Source organism: Exophiala bonariae, assembly GCF_035927105.1.
Source record: "Exophiala bonariae strain CCFEE 5792 chromosome Unknown scaffold_1, whole genome shotgun sequence".
Taxonomy (NCBI): domain Eukaryota; kingdom Fungi; phylum Ascomycota; class Eurotiomycetes; order Chaetothyriales; family Herpotrichiellaceae; genus Exophiala; species Exophiala bonariae.
In genome coordinates, this window is record NW_027042476.1 from 3,353,238 (window position 1) to 3,374,563 (window position 21,326).

General features: G+C 48.5%; 8 protein-coding genes across 8 annotated transcripts; 4 read left to right on the forward strand and 4 right to left on the reverse strand.

The window, feature by feature from the left end:
* Nucleotides 1–206: 206 nt before the first annotated feature.
* On the forward strand, nt 207–1,428 carry LTR84_001180 (uncharacterized protein; the record flags this gene model as incomplete). The annotated part of the gene is made up of 2 exons (XM_064844806.1): nt 207–612; nt 668–1,428. The coding sequence occupies 2 exons, from the start codon at nt 207–209 to the stop codon at nt 1,426–1,428; spliced, it is 1,167 nt and encodes a 388-aa protein (XP_064712666.1).
* Nucleotides 1,429–1,534: 106 nt separating this feature from the next.
* On the reverse strand, nt 1,535–2,983 carry LTR84_001181 (uncharacterized protein; the record flags this gene model as incomplete). Its single annotated transcript, XM_064844807.1, has 5 exons — nt 1,535–1,746; nt 1,793–1,951; nt 2,006–2,789; nt 2,851–2,924; nt 2,974–2,983. 5 exons carry the CDS (start codon nt 2,981–2,983, stop codon nt 1,535–1,537), a joined length of 1,239 nt encoding a protein of 412 aa, XP_064712667.1.
* A 1,336-nt stretch (nt 2,984–4,319) lies between these two features.
* LTR84_001182 (uncharacterized protein) lies at nt 4,320–5,698 on the forward strand (the record flags this gene model as incomplete). The annotated part of the gene is made up of 2 exons (XM_064844808.1): nt 4,320–4,462; nt 4,570–5,698. The coding sequence occupies 2 exons, from the start codon at nt 4,320–4,322 to the stop codon at nt 5,696–5,698; spliced, it is 1,272 nt and encodes a 423-aa protein (XP_064712668.1).
* A 3,877-nt stretch (nt 5,699–9,575) lies between these two features.
* LTR84_001183 (uncharacterized protein) lies at nt 9,576–10,773 on the reverse strand (the record flags this gene model as incomplete). The annotated part of the gene is made up of 2 exons (XM_064844809.1): nt 9,576–9,995; nt 10,054–10,773. The coding sequence occupies 2 exons, from the start codon at nt 10,771–10,773 to the stop codon at nt 9,576–9,578; spliced, it is 1,140 nt and encodes a 379-aa protein (XP_064712669.1).
* A 1,809-nt stretch (nt 10,774–12,582) lies between these two features.
* On the reverse strand, nt 12,583–13,596 carry LTR84_001184 (uncharacterized protein; the record flags this gene model as incomplete). Its single annotated transcript, XM_064844810.1, has 1 exon — nt 12,583–13,596. The coding sequence occupies one exon, from the start codon at nt 13,594–13,596 to the stop codon at nt 12,583–12,585; it is 1,014 nt and encodes a 337-aa protein (XP_064712670.1).
* Nucleotides 13,597–14,380: 784 nt separating this feature from the next.
* Nucleotides 14,381–16,604, reverse strand: LTR84_001185 (uncharacterized protein; the record flags this gene model as incomplete). The annotated part of the gene is made up of 2 exons (XM_064844811.1): nt 14,381–14,564; nt 14,614–16,604. 2 exons carry the CDS (start codon nt 16,602–16,604, stop codon nt 14,381–14,383), a joined length of 2,175 nt encoding a protein of 724 aa, XP_064712671.1.
* Nucleotides 16,605–16,937: 333 nt separating this feature from the next.
* On the forward strand, nt 16,938–19,416 carry LTR84_001186 (uncharacterized protein; the record flags this gene model as incomplete). Its single annotated transcript, XM_064844812.1, has 2 exons — nt 16,938–19,169; nt 19,216–19,416. The coding sequence occupies 2 exons, from the start codon at nt 16,938–16,940 to the stop codon at nt 19,414–19,416; spliced, it is 2,433 nt and encodes an 810-aa protein (XP_064712672.1).
* Nucleotides 19,417–19,603: 187 nt separating this feature from the next.
* LTR84_001187 (uncharacterized protein) lies at nt 19,604–21,250 on the forward strand (the record flags this gene model as incomplete). The annotated part of the gene is made up of 2 exons (XM_064844813.1): nt 19,604–20,129; nt 20,178–21,250. The coding sequence occupies 2 exons, from the start codon at nt 19,604–19,606 to the stop codon at nt 21,248–21,250; spliced, it is 1,599 nt and encodes a 532-aa protein (XP_064712673.1).
* Between the last annotated feature and the right edge of the window lie 76 nt (nt 21,251–21,326).

The following is a 21,326-nucleotide window of genomic DNA, read 5'->3' on the forward strand; positions in this document are numbered from 1 at the left end:
GATTACCACCAATAAAACTTCTAGTTTCGCTACCTTTTAGATTCTAACAGCTTTACAGTCCGTTTGGCAAGGAGAGACTGTTCGATGACGGTCAGTTTTTCACAGATATTGAGTACTGCGAGAGCTATGGACATGATCTTGAAACAGGAGCTCCTTACACTAAGGTCAGAATCTCCCTGCGTGAAGTATAGGCGAGGAATTCTAACATGACATCAAACACAAAGGCCCAGTATCAAGTTCTCAATCCAGCTGGCCGGGCAATATTGAAGCCGTGTCACTATCACGCCGAGTTTGAGCTTACCAATGACGAGTATCCGCTGCACCTATCAACTGGGCGCCGTCCACTACATTTCCATACGAGGACTAAGACTGGTCGTACAAAGGAACTTCAAGAAGGCGACCCTGAGCCTTACATTCAGCTTGCAGAGCAAGATGCAAGATCACGAGGCATCAAGGAAGGGGATTGGCTTATCGTCGAATCAAGAAGAGGTAAAGTTGAGCTCAAAGCAAGAGTCGGGCTGATGGCGGAGGGGCAGGTCTTTGTGCCATTCCACTTCGGATATTTTGACGCACAGGACGGGAAAGCCAGAGCTGCTAATGAGCTCACGCAAGGTAGGAAAAGACCGATATGCTATTCCAGGGCGTTTCGAAATGCTAACGGTCACAGAACGATGGGATCCAGTATCGAAGCAACCATTATTTAAGTCCGGCGCGGTCAAAGTGACTAAAGTCGAAAAACAAGATGATGGTCAAGTGCACATCCACGAACAGCAAACGTCCGCGATCAAATGCGTTGAGAAGACCCAGAAGCCGCATACTGCAGGTTCGCGCAGCAAGCCACCTCAGCTCGAACGTTACTTGGAGTTTTGGCTGGCCATAATATTCGACGCATTCAAAAGTCTCCGCAGTATTTGTGACGATCTCATTCCCCAAGTGGCGCAGGGAGATTGGGAAGTAAGCATTGGAATGCAGGTCATGCACCGGATCATCACTTCATGCGTGGATCATTTCGAACCCTACGTATTGAAATATCGCGCGGTCGGAGATTTCGGCCACGACATCAACGATAAGCTGAAAGACAACCTCTTTCCAGCGGATGTCATTGGGCATTTTTCGGGGTCTGAGTCCTTCGACACATTGGTTGTCCTGCAAGGCTTTTACACATTCTTGAGCCAGGTCGAAGCACATCTAATCACTTTGAGCCCCAGTGCCCAAGCGACGTGGGATAAGGCCTTCATTTCTGCTGTGGCGTTTGTTCAGACCCAAGTCGAAAGAATGCAGGCTTGGACTAAGCAGCAGCTGAAGAGTCGTGGGCCACAGGCTCTCTTGGTGCCGTGCCAACCTGCAGCTGACCTTAAGAAGAGGTTCGAGGAGGGGAAAAGTGTCGAAGGAGTTCGCAAGGATGAGGAAATCGACAAGAGTGACTGAAATTATGCCAGGAATTGGCAATCGGCTTATACGGTGCATCCATCGTTATTGAAATGTAATGATATGTTGCCCCCCTTGACAGGGTCGTGAGTAATTATTATCCTGTCTAATCATCTATCCTAACTTTCTTATAACTACCATCCGACCTTGCTTTTCGATGCACCTGTTCTCCTGTATGTGTAGTGTGGAAAGCTAAACCGTATGGATTATGATCCTCGTTGGAAGGTCTCTCAGGATCGATGTGGCGTTTTTCAATCTCCTGTTTCTCCAACGAACCCTGCAAACCTGGCGCGAAGAAGAGCTTGCCTTGCCAAACACCTATGGAATGTCAACATGAGAAGACTTTAGACTCAAGAGGTCATACCTTTCCAGAAGCTCATCGATGCACAGAACAACCACAGTAATACAACTGCGACTGTGCAGCTCGCCGCCCAACCTTTCAAGCCTTCATTACGAAGATTGGTGCTCATGAGATTCCAAGCATTGGCATACACGCCGCATGGGAAGACGAAGCTCCAGAAAGCTACAGTCGTTGGTGAGAAAGAGATTAGACGCACAGTGGCCTTTTCAGACTTACCAACGTTGAATGGGCCTGGAGCTCTTGTGCATATCGCAAGCACACCTTCAACTAGGAAGAAGGAAGCCACCGCCAACTGAAAAAGAGCCAGGATGATACCCGCCCATTGGATAGCCTCTCCAATAGTTGCGATGTAAGCTCCATCTGAAGGTGGCTGAGGTGGGTTGGTCAGTGTGAAGTTTCGCTGTGCAATGCGCCTTGCCAGGCCAGAAGCCAGCTGTTGAGTAGAGTACGCGCCCATCCCGAACGGACCGATGGGGACAAAAGTGCTGACAATCACTGCTTGCGGAGGAAGAAGAGTACTCATGAGCCGCCAGATGTAGATGGGAACCAGCATGAAAGACATGCCCACTCCCAACGACCACATCAAGAATGATACAAACAGCACCAGTATGCCATTTTCATAACTCAAATGAGGTGCCACTGCACCACCCAAAGTTGAACAGACGATCAACGGAATGAAGGTCAGAAACCATACTCCATTCACCTGCTCGAGAGAATGTGCCTTTTGCCGAGTATACATGAAGTAGATCCCACCAAATGCGACAAATGAACTTCCAACGACAGCTATCCAGAACATAGCTTCTGCAGCATATATGCCGGCTGTGCGACTGGAGTAAAACTGCGCTACTCCAAGCACGATAGTCTCCCATGCAACGACGATTGCTCCAAGGTAGCTTGTTTGCGAAAAGTCGTCGATGATGTTCTTTGCAATCGCAGGAAACATGAAAACCCGGAGGATGCCCAGGGCCATGAAAAAAGCGAAGAGGCAAATATCGGCGATCTGTAAACAAATTAATCAGGACTAAAACTTGCCATACTGAGTATCGAATATCTGCACGTACCCAGAAGACATAGGCCAGATTGGAAAGCCAGTAAGACGGGTATGGAAAATGCGTCAGTAGTTGCACGCATACACCTGGAATGGTTTTAGTCCTCGCTTTTCAGCGTCCGCGTCGCTAACTTACCGGTTCCCATGGGTACTGTGAACCAAGAAGGATCTGCCGTTATAATTCGCTGATTGACATGAGTAAGGCGTGCTTCCTCAAAGGGGAGAAAGGCTCTGCTGTTCGTACCTCCTTCCAATCTCCCGCACGAAACCAGGTCTTGAGGTGCGACATCTTGATACCGTGAATGTTTTCAAGCAAAAATGATTGTCACTAGTCGCCCTGTCTGATATCAACTCTGCTGCGGAGAAGCCTTAAAAATGTGAAATATCAGAGCTAATTCGGCAACAAGCCATTACATAGCGATAGCAAGCAACATGGAGTCAAGGACTTAGTTTGACGTGCATCAACAAAGTCGACCTGAAAAATGAACATCAGGCTTTTCCCGGCAGTGGGGATGGGGATATGACGTTGAGGTCTAAGGGCCACATGGTTTACGTCAGGCTGAATGATGCTCCGTGTCCACGGGTGGCATTACTCCCGTTGTCGTGCCGATGTTGATGATTGAGGATGAAGTTTTGGTCAGCTCTGGCGACATGGGCAGTGCCTTGAAGTGATTTTCCTTTTCTATTGATAACTTGAGGATTGCGGAACAAATGCCTTTGATGTGGTATCGTACGAATCGCTTCTTCGGATTAGGGCGGCAGCAGGTTGACCTGACAAAGGGTCGCACATCATCACCAAGAAGCTAGGTCTCGGCCTTGCTAATGCTTATTTCGAGTTTGCCACTGTGATGGCTCGGAGCGAAAACGGAAATAAGGACCAAAATCTCTCGTGCTAATTCGCTGGTATCTAGATTTGGAGTCGAACGCAAAACGTAGAATCCGAAGTACTCCGTTGTGATTCTCCATCTCGTGCAGGAGAACGCAGACATAGACGCTTCCATGAGCGAGGATTTCGACTATGCAAAGTCGGCATCAGAAGTGCGACGGAATGCTTGATCGTCTGGGCCTAGAGCCGCGGAAGGTGTCAAAAGGAGCACCAAGTCAACTCTGCTTTCATGTGAATGTGCTTCAGTTTCCGCAAGTTGTCAATCAGAGCTTTTTTATTTGGTCTGGCGTGCATTTGAGTAATCCTAGCCTCCGCCCTCCGATTTCTAGCAGAGCAGCTGATGACTTCCATCGAATGAAGAATTGCTGCGAGGCAGGACAAATAACCTATCCACACTCGTGTATGGTCTCGGCTAAATCCCTGGGCAAGATGGGAAAGAGAGACATATAGAATGCACGTTTCCAAAGATTATCGAGCGCCTGGCTCAGTGAACCCCAAATACTCGCCCTACCACCAGAGGAAGTCCTACATAGTTTGTTGTGACAAGTCTAGAAATGGGCTACAGAAATCCTGATGAAGTTGTGAGGACTCACGCCATGTCATCAGAGCTCTTATCGCCCGCAGATGTGGAAGGGGCGCCAGTGGGCGATAATATGAAGCAGGGAATTGACACTTTTGATACTGGCGTCACAGCATGGCTACAAGTCTTTGGTGCCTGGTTCATCTGGTTCAATACATGGTACGTAAGAGAAAGATATGCCCTGAAATCCCCTTCCTCGGTCAATCCTCCTTCGCGATTAAGATATCTGAAATATGCCATTCTGACACAGTGAGTTCGAGGTATAGGGGAATAATAAATGCCTACGGAGCCTTCCAGACTTACTATGAGCAGCATCTGCTCTCCGATACATCACCATCGACTATTGCCTGGATTGGGTCACTTCAATCAGCATTACTCATGCTCGTCAGTGTTATCACAGGGCCGCTCTTTGACGCAGGATATTTCTCAGTCATGATACCGCTAGGCACATTCCTGCTTGTCTTTGGATTTATGATGAGCAGCATATCAACACAATTCTACCAGATCATGCTGACACAAGGGATATGTGTCGGCATTGGAACTGGATTCCTGTTCACGCCAACCTTAGCACTCTTGCCGCAATACTTCAAGAGGAAACGATCGTTGGCCAATGGTATTGCGGCAACGGGGAGTAGCATTGGAGGGGTCGTCTATCCGATCATGTTTCATAAGCTTCAGCGAGAGATTGGGTTCCCATGGGCCACACGTGCGATAGCGTTCCTTGCTCTAGCGACATGCAGTATCTCCATCGGTGTAATGCGTCTGCGATTTCGACCACAGGAGAAACGGGCACTAATCCAGCTGTCGGCCTTCAAAGAACCTCAGTATATCCTGTTTTGTGCAGCATGTTTCACCGGTTTCCTTGGTTTCTACGAATTTTTGGTATATGTACAGCCCTATGCCATTGAGACCCACATCGTCGACGACAACCTGGGGTTCTATCTTCTGGCTATCCTGAATGCTGCCTCAACATTCGGTCGGATTATCTCCAACTCCATCGCAGATTACACAGGTGCACTCGACATGCTGATTCCAGCATTAACAATCACTGCAGTACTCGCATACTGTTGGGCGGCGGTCCACTCCATGTCCGGCATCATCGCGCTTTCCGCACTCTATGGGTTCTTTTCAGGCGGGTTTGCTTCCTTGGTGCCTGTGGCAATCGTTAGAATGAACAAAGATAGCCATAGCATCGGCGCTCGCTTGGGTATGTGTTGGGGTATCGAGTCTGTTGGGCTCTTGATCGGCACACCAATTGGTGGCGCTCTCCTGGCCAAGACCGGGTCTTATCTTGGGGTGCAGATGCTATGCGGCACTTGTTTGGCACTGTGCGCTCTTCTCCTTGTGATCATTCGAGTCTTGCAGGGTGGTTTAAGTTGGAGATACAAAGGCTAAAACCATTATGTGGCCAACTTAAGAACCATACGAATTGTGTCTGGAAAGTATAGAGGACGGGAATTACACCGACGTGCGCTCGCACGCCTCTCTCCGTAAATTAAAACAAATATTGCTGGAATGCTAAGAAGCTAACTGCTAGCCATATAGAATTCGACTAGGACTGACAGCCCTACTGGTCGATGTTACATGGCCTCGTGTGGAGGGGAGATTTTCGGCAAATTCGAGGAGTTTCTCTATGGAACTTGTCAGAAGCGGATGTGACTGCGGGGAGAGAGAAGATCCGTGAGGGCCACACAGCTCCCGCACCAAAGCTGAGCAAGTGGCGTTGTTGTAAATCTCGGCTTGCCTTGCCACAAGCAGCGCACATGATACTGTAGCATGAATGATTAGCCACAATCGGCTGGCCCGGGGAGCGATCTGCCTCAGCCTATAAGATGCCTTCAGCACGATTTTGCAGCGTCTGACAACCTCATCGTCTGGGTCTTTTGATATGTGATTCTGTCGTGCTGAGGTCTGAGAGCTGCAGGCTAACTGACGCTTGCGACGAATTTGAACAACAAAGTAGTTCGTGTAAATCTCCAGAGTATCATGTTGCATTCTTTGCAAATCTGTTTGACAAACAGAACGACGACGGAGATATTCTTCTGTTGATGCTTGATACAACATGATCTGTTGCTCTGCAATCTGGAATTTGGCGAGTGGCACAATGCGGGACATCCTCGCGGCAGTAGTTAGTTCATGACTCAGATCGTTTAATATGGTCCCCTGGCCGTGGCAGCACTCCACGAATGATAAGCTGTTCTCCCCTGAGTAATGAGCAAGGCGAGGGAAATGGCCACCATTGAAAGAAGCGCATGGTCGATCGTATGTAAGTGACAGAGTAGTGTCTTGCCACACAAGACCTTGCCTACATTCCGTTAAAGGCAATTCTATGGGCAAGAGGGCTTGTGGGTAAAGCAAGAGCATCGGGATCAAGGACGAGTGCTCACCAGAGATGCCAGGCATATCTCTCTGACGGTGTTGAGGAAGGAGAAGGGACGTTTGTACGGTCCAGCTCAAGCCGTTGTGCCAGGCGAATAGTGGTACCTTAACCTAGTTAGCAGGCCAGGTTCGTGATCTTCCGTTATTGTTAGATCACGTACCCAAGATTGACCAAGACGCATCGGGGTTGGCTTGACCGCGAAGACACCCGCCCAGAGTGGACAGTGCCAGGATATGCTCGATTTTAGGTTGTAGGAGATAATTGTCCAGCCGCAGAAGTTGGAAAGCGCATCGCACTAGAAGGTTTAGCTGCTTCAGCGAATGCCACGGAGACTTAGATTATCGGCTCAATCACGGAATACATACCATAGATGTTCGCATGCAACTGTGTATCTGTCGACGATTCGTTTGTAAAACAGTTTCCAAAGGCTAAGCAGCTGAATAGCAAGGCAAGCCACGCAGTCGACCGTAACTCCGGTCCGGCATAGCTGCCAATTGATCGTGTCTTCCAAAAGCGCCTCGCATCGTCTTCAAATTCGAGCATCGGGCAGCAAGGCATTGCAAGTTGGTATACTTCATAGAAAGTATCTAAGGATCTGAAACAAGGATTAGCTTCCTCTCTGTTATGAAAAATTGTGAGTATATAAAGTTACCGAGCGAAGAATTCGTCACTTGGGAGAGCCAACGAAATTTCTTGTACCGAGGATCCTGGCTGCCATAAACTATCGAAGGGATGATTGCTGCCGGTATCTATCATGTATAGAACATCACTCATGCCAGAAGTCTGGGTACAGTGATTACCCGCATGCTGGGCTGTCGAAAAGTTGTTCTCGGGGCTTGCTGCCAGAGAAAGTGGCACTGCATTGAGAGTGACGCCATCACAACTTACCCCCATTGAGTCAATTGATGGCCGGCTATATTGATATGACTCCACTGTGGTCCTTGAATCTGCTGATACCGGGTCTTTCAGAGTCTGCAACCTCTTCTCAAACTCCAGCAGCCTTGATAGCCGTCCCATAGGGCCTTCGATTTGATCACTTGCGTCGGCTTTTGGCCCATGGTTGTGGCGTCGACGCTGCCGGATAACTTTTCTCTCGTCTCCGGTTACCAAGTAGAAACACAGTTCCGGATACTCATGCGAAATGCAATTTGAACACGGCTGGGAATTGTCGCACCGGACTTTTCGACGACGACATGGTTGACAGGCTTTTGGATATGACCTGCGTGGGCGCTTCGAAAGATGCTCATCGACCGCTTGAGCAATATAGTCATGGAAATTGGAAGATGACATATTGCTTGCTCAAATAGAGAGCTTGCGATCGTGCCACTCGTCTGCTTACTAGCTGGTTGCGAATTTCTCTATCGGGCTTGAGCACTGGACATTTTGACGATCCGGAGGTAGGGAGATCATTTGCGCCCACCAAGGGGCGATTGTGGTGGCTACAACAGCCGAGATAAGATCAGCCACTGCCCTGTTTCGATCCAAGGTATTTATTCGCTCGATGGATGCCGCTGTTTGTCCTAGACAAATGTTCAGAGTTCACGCGACTGTAGCAGAAGCCACTAGATGAGATCAGAGAGGTGCTTGCCGCCTTGTTCGATGATGTTCGTGCTAAGGCAAATATGGACTAGTCTCCTTTAGAGATGATTTCTAGTACGCCTTGGCACTGGCGGCTAGTAAAAAGCGCCTTGATAGACACCCAAAAGTTACCTAGGTAGGTATTGTCTGGAAACCCGCCTGGTGGGAGGCTGTACCTGGACTACATACAACCGAGGCGCTGATTAAAGACGAACGAGCCACCCCACTTGTACTCTGATGAGCACACTTTCCTGGCACCCGTTCTCCGACCAACGCAGAAGCACGCAGATGCAGCCGTAACAAGGGGACACAGCCTTGTCAACTCACTAGACCTCCGCTCGTCTCTTTTGTGAGAAAGATGACGGTGTCTTCTGTGAAGATCGGACTGCCTGTAAGTCCTAGGTGAGATCTGTTGCCCTGATTTCAACAAATGTTTAAGGTTGAAGTAGGCATGCGTCTCACCTAGCACTGCCTCGGCAAGCCGAGCCGCGATACCCCGTGGTTGAACTGAGCAATCTCAACACTGCCCATCTGGTAGCGCCATATGCTTTTGCATCCATGTAGATGCGCTGCATCCGACTTGATGTTAGTCATGGTTCTCAATCAATCTAAGGTCTAGGGAGCAGTGTGGTGAATCACATGGACATTAAAAGTTGACACTTAGGCTTCGTCCCGAATGGTTCCCCATTGAAGTGTCTTAGATTCAACCACAGGAAGTGCCGGGTTCCTGAATTTATGGTCGTTCATTAGTATGTCGAGTTTTGGAGACATTCTCTCCATCTTAGCGGCGGCTGCAGAGACAGCTGCAAGGGAGGTCACATCAAGCTGTAAATGGTGCACCTAAGTTGAGTACGGTCCGCCGTGTTGGCTGTACTTTGGATCTCAAGCTCAGTCTTGCGAAATCCATCACTATATTTCCAGTCTTGACGAAGCTTGTGATAGTCTGTGCAAGTGATATGGCAATTGCTCTTCCTCTAGCTTGTCGAACTCCAATATTAAAAGCTTATGGTCAAAAATGTAGACGTTTCTTTATCCTACAGGAAACGTCACTTCGATAGATAGGTGGGAGATCAATAATGAGAGCCGTTACTAAAAGAAGAATGTTGCTCTAAGTAATAATATACATCTCATCCCCACGTGAGGTGGGCAAGAAGTGGAATCAAAAGTAGGAGGTGGAAAGAAAGAAAGATATTGAAGAAGCGGTGGCGATGATCAGCTCCGCTGTTGAAGGCCACCAATTTCCATAAAGCGACTGCTGCTTCTAGCAATCCAAGAAAGGTCAAGTGCGATACGTGGCAGGCACGCCAAGAGAGGTCAGTAGTTCTCGCCTGCCTTTGTGATGGCTTCCGAGACCAGAGACACATTGTCCACGATGACTTGGCTTCCTGTAACGCTGGTGACTCGCACTGTTGCAGTATCAGCAGGAAGGGTACCATCCAGGACGAACATGTTGTAGTTGTTGAAAGTGGTGCCTTGCCATGTCTTGCCTCCATCAGAACTGACGTCTAGCTTCGCTGTCCGCTCTCGAGCATTTTCAACCGTAGCAGAAAACCAGTATTTCGAGGCGCCGGCATGCATACGAATCCATAGGGGCTCTGTCTCTCCAATTGGGCAGGTCACCCACTCCCATTCAATGCCATCCACACCTCCACCAGAGTATCCATTGGTCAACTTTGCCCACGTATCAGGAGTCATATCGAGATGTGTAGCATTTCCTCCTGTCAGATTTGTCACCTGCACCAGATTTAGTATTAGCCCCGAAGCAAAGCAATACCGTGAAGACTGGACGTACCATGACGGTGATTGTCTTGCTCTTGTAGGTAACCGAAATACAGCCACCACAGTTTGCGCCGTTGTTCCAAATGTCCTCGGAAACACAGGTCGACCCATCTACCATGACGGGAAGGTCATAGTCAACAAAACTGCACGCACCCTTCTGCCAGCAATCCTCCTCCTTGCAGTTATCGCCATAACGTGTTCCCAATCCAAAGAAGACTTCAGATTTAGCGGTCGAAGTAGGCTCGACACGAACCGATGTAGCATGTGACGAGGTTGTCAGAGTAGATCCTGGTGTGGATGAGGCCAAATTCGCAATGAAAGAGCTCGAGGTTGTTCGGACAAATTTGGAAACTAGGGTTGTAGGTGCTGCTGTAAGTCCTTGATGCTCCACTCCCTTTGATGTTTGCTCAGGCGAGACGAATATGGCCACAGGAGAGCTGGAAGAATGGAGAGTCGGTTTTATCCAAGCAGCTGACTTGGACGTTGAAGAAGTCGACGAGGATGGGGAGATGAAGGTTGAGGACGCGGCCGTAAGAGAGCTTGCCCAGTCCACCCATGTATTCGTAGCTTCTGCAGTGGACTGGATAGGTTCAATGGTTGTAGACCCGGCTTCTGACTCAGGCATCCACTTCCACAGAGAGATTGGGGGTCCTTGAGAGCCAAAATCCACACAAAAGCCACCAGCCATCGTCGAGGCTGCAAGCCCTAGAACCACAAGAGAGCGAAACAACATTGTGAAAGTACTGATTTGATCTTCTTCAGTCGCGAATCCTTTCTCTCGGTAGTCTCGAGAACCTGCTTGGACGATCCGAGTATACGAATATGACACTGACTATGGAACGAATGGACGCACTAGGCGGAAAAGAATGTGAAAAGTTGGCTGGTTCTTCAAACCCCAAGAACATGCGTGGAATGTAGTCTTTATATCTTCCCTCAACGCAGGGAACCATCTCCACTTAACGACCGCTATGTCAAATTTATCTCCATTTGCTCATCCGTCAGTCAGAACATTTCATAAAACTAGGGAGGACATGGTGCTCCGAGAATGCTATTCAAGATCCCATGGCTTCTGTGGACTTGGAAAGGAGAGTTACTGTAGTGAGATGATCAAGGAGGAACTATGGATACAAATCACCCAGTCGACACCCAAAACTACCACCCTCACTCTGACCACATGGGTACACTAGTCAATTGCTCAGTTGGATTTTTCGGTCGAGATCCGGGTTCTTATCGCTTAGGTCTTCCACCCGAGAGGCGAAACAACGAGCTAATGGTGGACTGATGTCGACATCATCAGATACCCTGGTCAATCTGGACTTCCTCTTTGAAGTTAGCCTGCATTGGGGAATAGTGCGGTCCATCAGAACAAGGCTCCGGTGGCACGCACTAATCATCACGACAAATTCTCCGATAGGCGGCACTAGCTGCAACATGAGACGACAAAGGATCTTGGTGGAGATGCCATCCCGTTGACCTACTAAACGTTAACTCTTATCTAATTTCAATATGCTTCGGCGGAGAATAATTGCAAACGCTCGTCAGCCCGCATGTGCTCGATACCCGCAACGGGCGAACCTTGTGCAAGAGCTCTTTGTTATTCAGGAGAAGCAGTTGGGTGGACGATGATGAGGCGATAGTTCTGCGCTCATCTACTTGGCTAGGTTGAATTCACTGTCCTTCTTGTTTTACCCTATCTTCCCAGTCCAGAAGCACTTGCAACCCCAATATTCTCAACAAGCGCTGCCAGCTTCTAGTTTGTGCCTTCTAAGATCAGCAATATACTCAATCCTCGTGCTTGATAAAGGTCATAGTAATAGATCAGTGATGTTGAGGTTTGAACCACCGATAAGAGAAGGCTCTCATAAGAACGAAATTTCCATTGATTTCGGATTAGCACGGCATGGGCGAATAGTCTTCAAGATTTTGCAGCCCGTGGGCTGAAAATGGTCCTTCAGGTCCCGTTAAGCCTTATTGTCACAGAACTTGCGAAAATGGGTGCCTCGATATGCATTGTCAGGCTATCGGTTCATCATCTCATGGACCTATATGAATGGTTAATGCAGACAACTAGATGAGCCCCGGAGAATTATATTATCAGGTGTAAAATTGCGCTGCCAGCAAGAGCAGTCCACCGCTCCATGAGAGGACAAGTAGTTGCCCTTGGATAGCAGAGGATCCCAATAATATAAAGCTGATACTGATCTATCCATGCATTGCTGTTATATGTCAGGTGTCATCTTTCGGCGCTTTGGGTGGCCCAATAGCAGGAGCATTGGTATGAGATAGTGCCCGGGATAGAGATGCAACTAGGTTCGATAAGCCTACGTATTTCCAGTCAAAGATGTTTTAATTCGAGTGGTATTCTCAAGATATCGGCCATCTTCTACCATGTTGCTAGGTGCACGTATGCGAGAGGTGTTTTTGTCAACTTCCAAGCCTGGTGAATGTGTTGAACAATATTGTTCGATATTGCTTGTTCGTATTACATGTGCCAGGCATGCCAAATTGACAATTGGACAGATGGAAGGCCATATCTGAGACACTACACAGTAATTTCTTTCGAGATCATCTCGCTAGCAGTGTCTACAATGCTACCCGTTGCTGGTAACAGATCCTCTGTCCAGAGGACCTGTTGAGCCACCCCCTGCCAGATCATCGCCTCGGTACCGGCTATGACTTGCCAGCCATTTGCTTCCGCAAGCTCAAAAAAGGTAGTTCGTACCCGCGGAAAATAGCACATTTCCAGCACCATTCCCTTCTCTGTTGTCAGTCCTGACATTAGGAACGCTTTCACGATCTCAGAAGCTAGATTCTCCTCCACTGTCGACGGGGGATAGTCCGGTACTGTTCCGACAATAAAATATGGACTGTCAGCCTTTTGTGCTTGGGCTACATAGTCCACGTGGAGGAGTTTGGCCTTCCACCCCGGTATCTGCGAGAAATCTCGTATAATGCTGTCGACTTCACTCTTAAATCTGTTGACTAGGTATATTGTTTGGACATTGAACCATTCATGAAGTGCGAAGATAGCGCTACGACATGCACCACCGCCACCGATTACTAGAGCAGGGCTTGATGTACCCCGTGCGAGACCCTCTGGCGATATATTGCGTAGAAATGCCTCGCGAACGCCAATGCAGTCTGTGTTGGTACCAATGTATCTGCGATGCCCCATTGGAGATTGGCGGATGAAGACTGTGTTGATGGCACCAATGGCACGGCCTTCCATAGTTACGTCGTCAACCTTGGTTAAAAATGTGACTTTATGGGGCATCGTGACGGCCGCGCCAACACAATCCTGCGAGGCTAAGTGAGGTAATAGGTCGTCCTGGTCGGCCGATTCAAGAAGTCGATACTTCCATGAAAGTCCTGCTAGACAGAACAGCTTGTTCTGAAGCATTGGCGCGAGAGACTTTGATATGGGATAACCTAGAAGAAATGTCCCATAGCTCTGGTCACTTGCAAGACTTTTGCGCAATGAGGTCCCGTACGTGTAGGAAGCGTCAAGGGTTGAAGCAAGGGATGCCACCTGGGAACCAAGGACAGAATCCTTCATTCTGTCCCCACTTGATTGCATCGTCAGCACCAACTGACTCCAACACAGCTTGTAGATTAGGTCGAGAATTTATATTTCAAGGGTGCCTCTCGAACTCTTAAGGCGTGAAGAAAACATCAAACAAATGAATGTTGTTCAGAGAGAATTCTCATACAACATAACCGGCAGAGCTCTTACCCGACCTTGACCCATCAGCCTTGTTCCAGAGACTTACCTAACATGTGGCAGGCGTGTTGCAACTCACGTACGTTATTCTATGCCACCTCAGAGTTTACTTGAAAGGAATCCTTGATCATCAATCGGTTGATATAAAGGCTATTTTGATGCTTATGCTGAATGTTGTTGTGCGAAGTTGTGGGTAACTCAGGGCTCATTGTAATGACTAACTCGGCTCATAAAGTTGGCAAACATAAATGATAGGTGGAAGACTAGCACAGAGCAAGTAAATTACATCGCGATTAACGACTTTGAATCAAGCCGGTTTTCACAATGCCTCATGAGCTCTTGGAGACACACCACTCGATTTTCTTTCGCCACTGTCAGCAGGATCCAACCTTAGTGTGGTAGACCGCGGTGAAACTTACCATCATTTATCTTGCACAAGCTTTTAGAATCGCCGCTTCTAAATATGAGCGCAGTGCATAATATATCTCAGTTTGCTGGACATATGGCTGTGGTTGTGCCTCCAGAGGCCTAAAACCCAGCTTTATCACTTTTTAGTGATCATGAAATTGTTCCAAGATTCGCAGGAATTTGAGCGCGTTTCAGATCTGGTTCTACACGTTTATCCCGTCCAGGAATTTGATGGCCTCCCGCCCTGTTCAAAATGGCCACTAGTGTCAAAAACTTCGGCGCTGAGTGAGCTAAGATCTGGCATGGCTTCCGGATGCATAAATGTGAGGAATTCTGGGTCTAAGTCCTCGTTCACAAATCCCAGATTTTGGGCAAAATCTGGTTCTAACGTGGACCTTGAAAAGTCATTTAAGAGATCAGTAGACATAATGAAAATGGACATACCTCTTTGGTGGAACAAATGACGACATGCCTTCCAGGAGTGCGTCAAAGTCATTGCTGTGGGTAGATTGCGCAACACCCAAGAAGTCTAGTCTTTCCGAGAAAGTATTTTCGTCAGTTTCAACGGACCATTGTGGACCATTCATTCTCCTTGGATGGTGCTGCCCCCGAGATATCGTTATTGGATCTGCTCGTTGCGTCCAGGGCGCACCACTACTGTCTCTGTCCTGAATCAAACCAGAAAGACGAGGGTCAGCGAGTGGCTGAACCCCCTCGAAGTCTGTCCCGGAAACTGAAGGTCTACTAGCTTCGGCCATCCCATCAGGGTATCGATCTTCATGGACGATGGCTGGGACCGCCGATTCGTCGGTTGGCGCCCATTGCCTTCGAAGATCGTACTGGAGACCTCGTAGCTTCGTGACTAGATCTTCGAACTCCGGAGTTTGCGGTTCCAAGGCGGTTTCGATGCTATTCTGTGCTTGTATCAGGTAGCCTAGAAGCATGGGGATTGATCCATTTTCATCGCAGATATTTGCTTGGACGATATCCAATATGGAATGTGCATTTTGCAAGGCTAGCTGTGCAATAGTCGGGTCTTCCATGTTGAACCTCAAGACAACAGAACACACAATAAACCTCCACATCAATTCCAGGTTCAAGACTACAGGGCTCGAGCCCTGTATCCTGTGCATCTGTTGATATGCAGGTAGATTTGCTTTCCAGATTTGCAGCTCCTTTAAAAATGCATGATAGTCGATATCGTCGTCTTGCCCATGAATCAAACGAGAAATTTTGTGCATCAATTGCGACATCATATTGAATCCGCTCACGGCTCTGAGTGGGCTCCGTTTGGCAGGATATTCTCTGCCCTCCCATACTCCTGGTGGATTCCAAGGTTCCCACTCTTCCAACAAGTTTTCATCTAATGGTTGAAAGGGCGGTGCATCCGGAGGGAAGCATGACTTCTTATTGAGAAGAGCGGACAGAAAGTTGTCTAAGAGGATGCAACTGAGCAACGTGTGATTATACCGCGAGGGTTGGTGGTCATGAGCAAGCAACATTCGGGCAGCTTGACCAACCAATATCCATGCGGCTTGGTGTTCACCCAAACCAATTTTCAATAGAACAATAATAAGCAACGCTTGGACATCTTCGAGTCTCCATTCCTGGAGGCGGTTGTTGAGATGGAGGTATAGTGCAACAAGAATCCTTTTAGAGATTTGATCGGCTTCCGGGATCGACTTTGTTCGAGAGAGAGTGAGCATGATGACTGCCCAAAGGCAACATTTGAGACACGGATCACTATTTTCGACATCTTTTTCCGAGTGTAACACTCGAAGTATATCCCTCCGCTCGAGCATAGGCAGCCAACAATGGATATGTGAGAAGTAGAAGTCTACTAATTCTGGTGCTTGTTCTGGGAGCTGCAATTGGGTCAAAACCATCGGTCCTGGAGAGGACGCTCCTCCTTTCTGCAGGTTTTCACATGATGGTTCACAATCTGGACCAATATCATCTTCATCGTCCTCATCATTATCCGCGATGCCACTGATGGGTCGTTCGCAGATGTCCTCAGGATCACTGAGCGGTGAAAGTACGCCGGATGCACTACCAAAAGAGTCTTCGGAGTGGGAAATGATCTGTTCAAGTTCTCTGGCAAGCATGGAATGTCGCCAAACATCGGCACATTCGGTGATTCCTCCTGCATTCAACCTGCCACGTGAGCTTGGGCTTCTTAGCAGTTCTCGCATTCTGCGTTCATGTCCTGCCTGATCTTGGAGCGACAGGCCAAGCAGCGCTTCTAAGCCCCGTACATAGCCAGACTGCAGCCCACGTTTACGAAAGCCGCTTTCATCATAGGTGCAGGTTCGGTTGCCTGATAGACAGACCAGACAGGCGGGATACTCTCCCCCGCATTTTGACTTGCGCTTCCGACATTGATGACATGCTTGAGCGATGCGCTGTCGCTTCATTGTCGTTCCCCGTTGTGACATTTAGGTTGGTGGCAAGAGATGCACCCAATTTGTGGCATAAGAGCCCGATGGGCATCAGAGGGCTATTCACTCATGCATACCTAGGTGCCTATGTAGTTCAGTGACTCGCCAGTTTTCGTTTCCCAAAGAAGACCCTGCCATTACCAGAACTTGGCGCCGTAAAACTGAGCAAGCTCGGGCCCAGCCCGAATCGCGCCCGTATCACGTGATCGGCATAGCTCTTAGCCGTTCGTCTTCTTGTCGCTCACGAGCTTGGATGATTCTTATGTCATGATCAAAATTGGAGCAGAACATCTCAAGATCCAACTCCCTCACCTTTGAGTAATGACTCCTATGGCCAACCCAGGCCAGGGTCAAGCAGCTCAGACCTCTTTGAAGCGAAATTTTCAAGCCTTCAGTAATGATGGGTCTGAAATCGAGGGGCAAAAGAAACTTGACAATATCACAGAAGATTCCTCGCAGATAAATCTGAGAGACTGCGGGAGTGCTCTTGGCCCAAGGGATAATCGTCCGCATTCTCTCGAACCGTCTAGTAGATCTCCTACAAGAACGCCCTGTGTATTGCCAAGTACAGCATTTGCGCCAGAGCACCAATGTCGCTACGATTCTAGCGCCTCAATCCTCCTCGTCGGCTTTCCCGGAGCTGGGAAACATACTCTGGGAGTGATCGTGTCAGTTGCCTTGCGCCGGCAATATGTCGACTTTAGTGCTGTGTTCGAGAGAGACGTGGGATTGGCACCTTCGGACTTTGTTTCACGTCGTGGACTTTCAGCCTATCGTGAGGCCGAGAATCGAGTCACCAGAAGGATTATTGAACAATACCAAAAGCACTACGTGATCGGTGGCCTGACTGGGCTGGGGGGTCTGGCACAAAGAAAACTCCTGCAATCATTTGGCACTACCAACCCCGTCATTTATGTTCAGAGGGACAAGCAATACCTCCAAGGCATGCCAGGAAGCTTCGTAGAGCAAGACCAGGCTTACCGGATTTGTGACGCATTCTATCGATCGTGTTCAACGGTGGACTTCTTCAATATAACTGAGACCAAGGAGTTCCTTGAGAACCCCAAAGCTTGTGGAACCCTTAAGCTCAAGAATGCAGAAACGGATTTCGTTCACTTTGTCAACCGGATTTATGGACGAGTCCCAAGGCTGCTCAAGTCTCTGAATCCATTTTCGCCTGCTTACACCTATGCACTAGAGGTTTCAATTCAATCATTGGAAGCTCACGGTGCGGATCACGAGATATTGGACGCTGGTGCCGACTTGATCAGCCTGATAGTTGAGCCATCTCAAAGCACTAGTAGCTCGCCTCAGGACGCTATAGTTCGGCAAGTGGCCACATTGCGTCGACATACGAGAGCCCCAGTCATGATCGAAGTTCCATTATCCGCTGGACTGAATGAAGAGGAGTACTTCAACCTTCTTCAGATGTGTATGCGTACGGCTCCAGACATCTTAGCCATTGATCTTGGAACAAGTCCTACGGACATCGAGAAATTGGTCGCCCTGAGAGGCTCCACAAGTATCATCGCTACTATGCACTTCAGTCAATCTGTGGCCGCTGATAGAAGGCGGCATTTATGGGAACGATATCATGAGCTGGCATGTAAGTATCATTGCCATGCAATTCGTCTCACCCACGAAGTGACGACTCCATTAGAGAATCTTGAGGTTTTGTATGAGGCCCAAAAGGCGAGAGAGAAATGGACCCTACCTCTTATCTGTTACAATACCGGTTCTGCCGGCCGCACATCGGTCTGCTTCAATCCAGTGCTCTCATCAGTCCAAGAAGCCCCGTCCAGTAGTGGATTGACTATTAAACAAGCGCAAGCCGCTGTTTACTCCAGTTTCATCCTTCCTGAGAAGAAGTTCACAATTCTTGGCAAGAGTGTCAACTACAGTCTCTCTCCCGCTTTTCACAATGCAGCTTATGCAGCATGTGGTCTGCCCCATTCGTACGGTCTACTTCAATCCGACGATTTCGCCGTAATTCACTCTCTGCTAGAAGATGCACAATGTGGTGGCATTACCGTGTCTCTGCCATTTAAGACCCAGGCTCTGAAGATCTTGGATAGCATTTCTTCAGAAGCCTTGGAGATCGGAGCAGTAAACACAATTGTTGTTCATCGAAAGAACATCGAAACTGATGTACAGAAGATCGAATTGGAGGGTTTCAACACTGACCATATTGGTATCCGTGTCTGCATTGAGAGGAACATTTCACCAGCCAATTTGGTACGTGAAAGCAGCACTGCGCTGGTTATAGGCGCAGGTGGAATGGCTCGAGCGGCGATATATGCCTGTCGCACGTTGGGCTTGACACGGATATGCGTGTTCAACAGAACAGAGGAACGCGCCCGAGAGCTTACCGCCTACTACAATGCGAAAGGAATGAAATTACGTGTTCTAGATTCACTCAGCGCGACATGGCCTGCAGATATGCGCCAGCCAACAGTCGTAATATCCTGCATACCAGCACACAGTATTGGAGGTCAGGAGCCTCACAGAATAAATATCCCCGACCATTGGCTGGAGAGCCGATCAGGAGGTGTATTTGTCGAGGTATGAACTCCAATATCATCCAAGGTGTTTGCTAACTAGAGAGTAGGTCGCGTATAGACCACTAGAAACGATTTTGATCAAACAGATGCAAGCCAGATCTGCAAGTGGATGGATCATCGTCGACGGCCTAGATGTACTTGTTGAACAGGGTATTGCCCAATATGAGATCTTTACAGGTCGACCAGCCCCGGTACACGTGATGCGCCGGGCTGTGCGGAACCACTACGACAGAATGACAAGAGATTGAGGGTTGGTGCCGATGTAACCTAAAATTGGTGAGCATTTCGACGTTGAGGATCACGTGAAATACCGGGTGAGTCCTTTGCCGCAAGCGGAGTGCCTGTTCTCGATCGGTGTCTTCAAGCATAACAATGCATCTCTCTAACGTCCTATTTGTCTTTGGCATAAACGACTCACCAGAGTCTTTGGGCACAATGACCTCAATACTCAGTAATGGAACTGAGGAAGATCTTATCTCTACAAGATATCACAAGCACTTGCAAACCTTCATTATTTCCTTGACCTTCCCTGACCTTTCTACGGTCGCAACCCAAGATTTAACACGTATAAGTTATGGGGGCCAGATATGGGAGCTTCGAGCAGACTTCTTACGGTCGCCAAATTCAAACGAAGCCTCGAAAGCGAATCTCGTCACCAACCAGTTACAGATGTTGCGGAAAGCTTCAGACCTTCCTGTCATCTTCACTATTCGAACAGTCTCTCAAGGTGGCCAATTCCCCGATGAAGCCGTGGATGAAGCGCTTGAAATGATCCTCTCGGCTATTGACGAAGGTTGCGAGTATATTGACGTTCAAGTCTCCTGGCCAGATACTATGCGAGAAGCCATTGTCAACGCCAAGCGGCAAAGTCAACTTATAGCCTCAATCCATGATTGGACTGGTGAGGTGAAGTGGGCGGATGATCAACTTGAGCAATACATCACGGCAGCTAGCTTCGGAGGTTTGTTTTCATGGACTGTTTGACTTCAGGGACTGACTTTACACGTAGATATCCTCAAACTCAGCCTTCTGGCGTCTCGAATGGAGGAGTGCCACGACCTTGTAGAATTTTTACGCCGATATAGAAAGGCCTATGCAAAACCCATGATTGCAATTGCCATGGGTCAAGAAGGTCAGCTATCACGCATGATGGGTCCAATCTCATTCGTTACACATCCTCTCCTTCCCCGGTCTTCAGCACCTGGCCAGTTGTCCGTGGCACAGGTTCATCAAGGCTTGCATATCATAGGCCAACTGCCAAAACGGAAGTTTTTCATCTTCGGCAACAACATCGCACATTCATTAAGTCCAACAATTCACAACGCCGCCTTTGCTGAATTGGGCCTCCCACACGACTATTCAATCTTCCAAACTCCCCAAATGGACGATAAGGTGCATGAAATACTTGCTCAGCCCGACTTTGGCGGTGCCTCGGTGACATTTCCACACAAACTCAACATTCAACCAATGCTTGATTCTTTATCTCCTTCAGCCACCAAATTGGGCGCTGTGAACACCGTGATTGTCGTGGAAAGTCCATCGGGACGCAAGCTGAGGGGCGATAATACCGATTGGCTGGGGATTTTACAATGCATTCAAAGTGGTCACAATGTGCAGTGTGAAACGGCCACAGTCATTGGTTCGGGCGGAGCAGCCCGTGCAGCTCTCTTCGCTTTGCAGAATATGGGCGTTCAACGGGTTGCCGTGGTGAATCGAAGCATAAGCAACGCCGAAGTCGTGTGCAAAGAGTTCTCGTCTTTGAACACGGAAATCTATGACTCTCTAACGAAAGCCCCAGCATCAAACATCATCGTCTCCTGCATTCCTGCAGACGATATCACGGAAGCAGATATTCCTGCTCATGTTTTTGCGAATCGGCCCGGAATATTAATCGAAATGGCTTACAGGCCACAGATCACTGCGTTGATGGAAGTCGCTGGGCGACTTCCGCAATGGACAGTTTACGGCGGCGTTGATGTACTGAGATTGCAAGCATATGCACAGTTCGAGCTATGGACAGGTTGGCGCGCCCCAATCACGGTCATTGAGAAAGCACTCCGGGAGCAGATCGCAAGGGCATAACAGCTAAGAGACTATTCCCAGCTTTGACACTACTGTCCGCTATGAGAATCCCGAATTTGCAGTGATATCCTCAAAA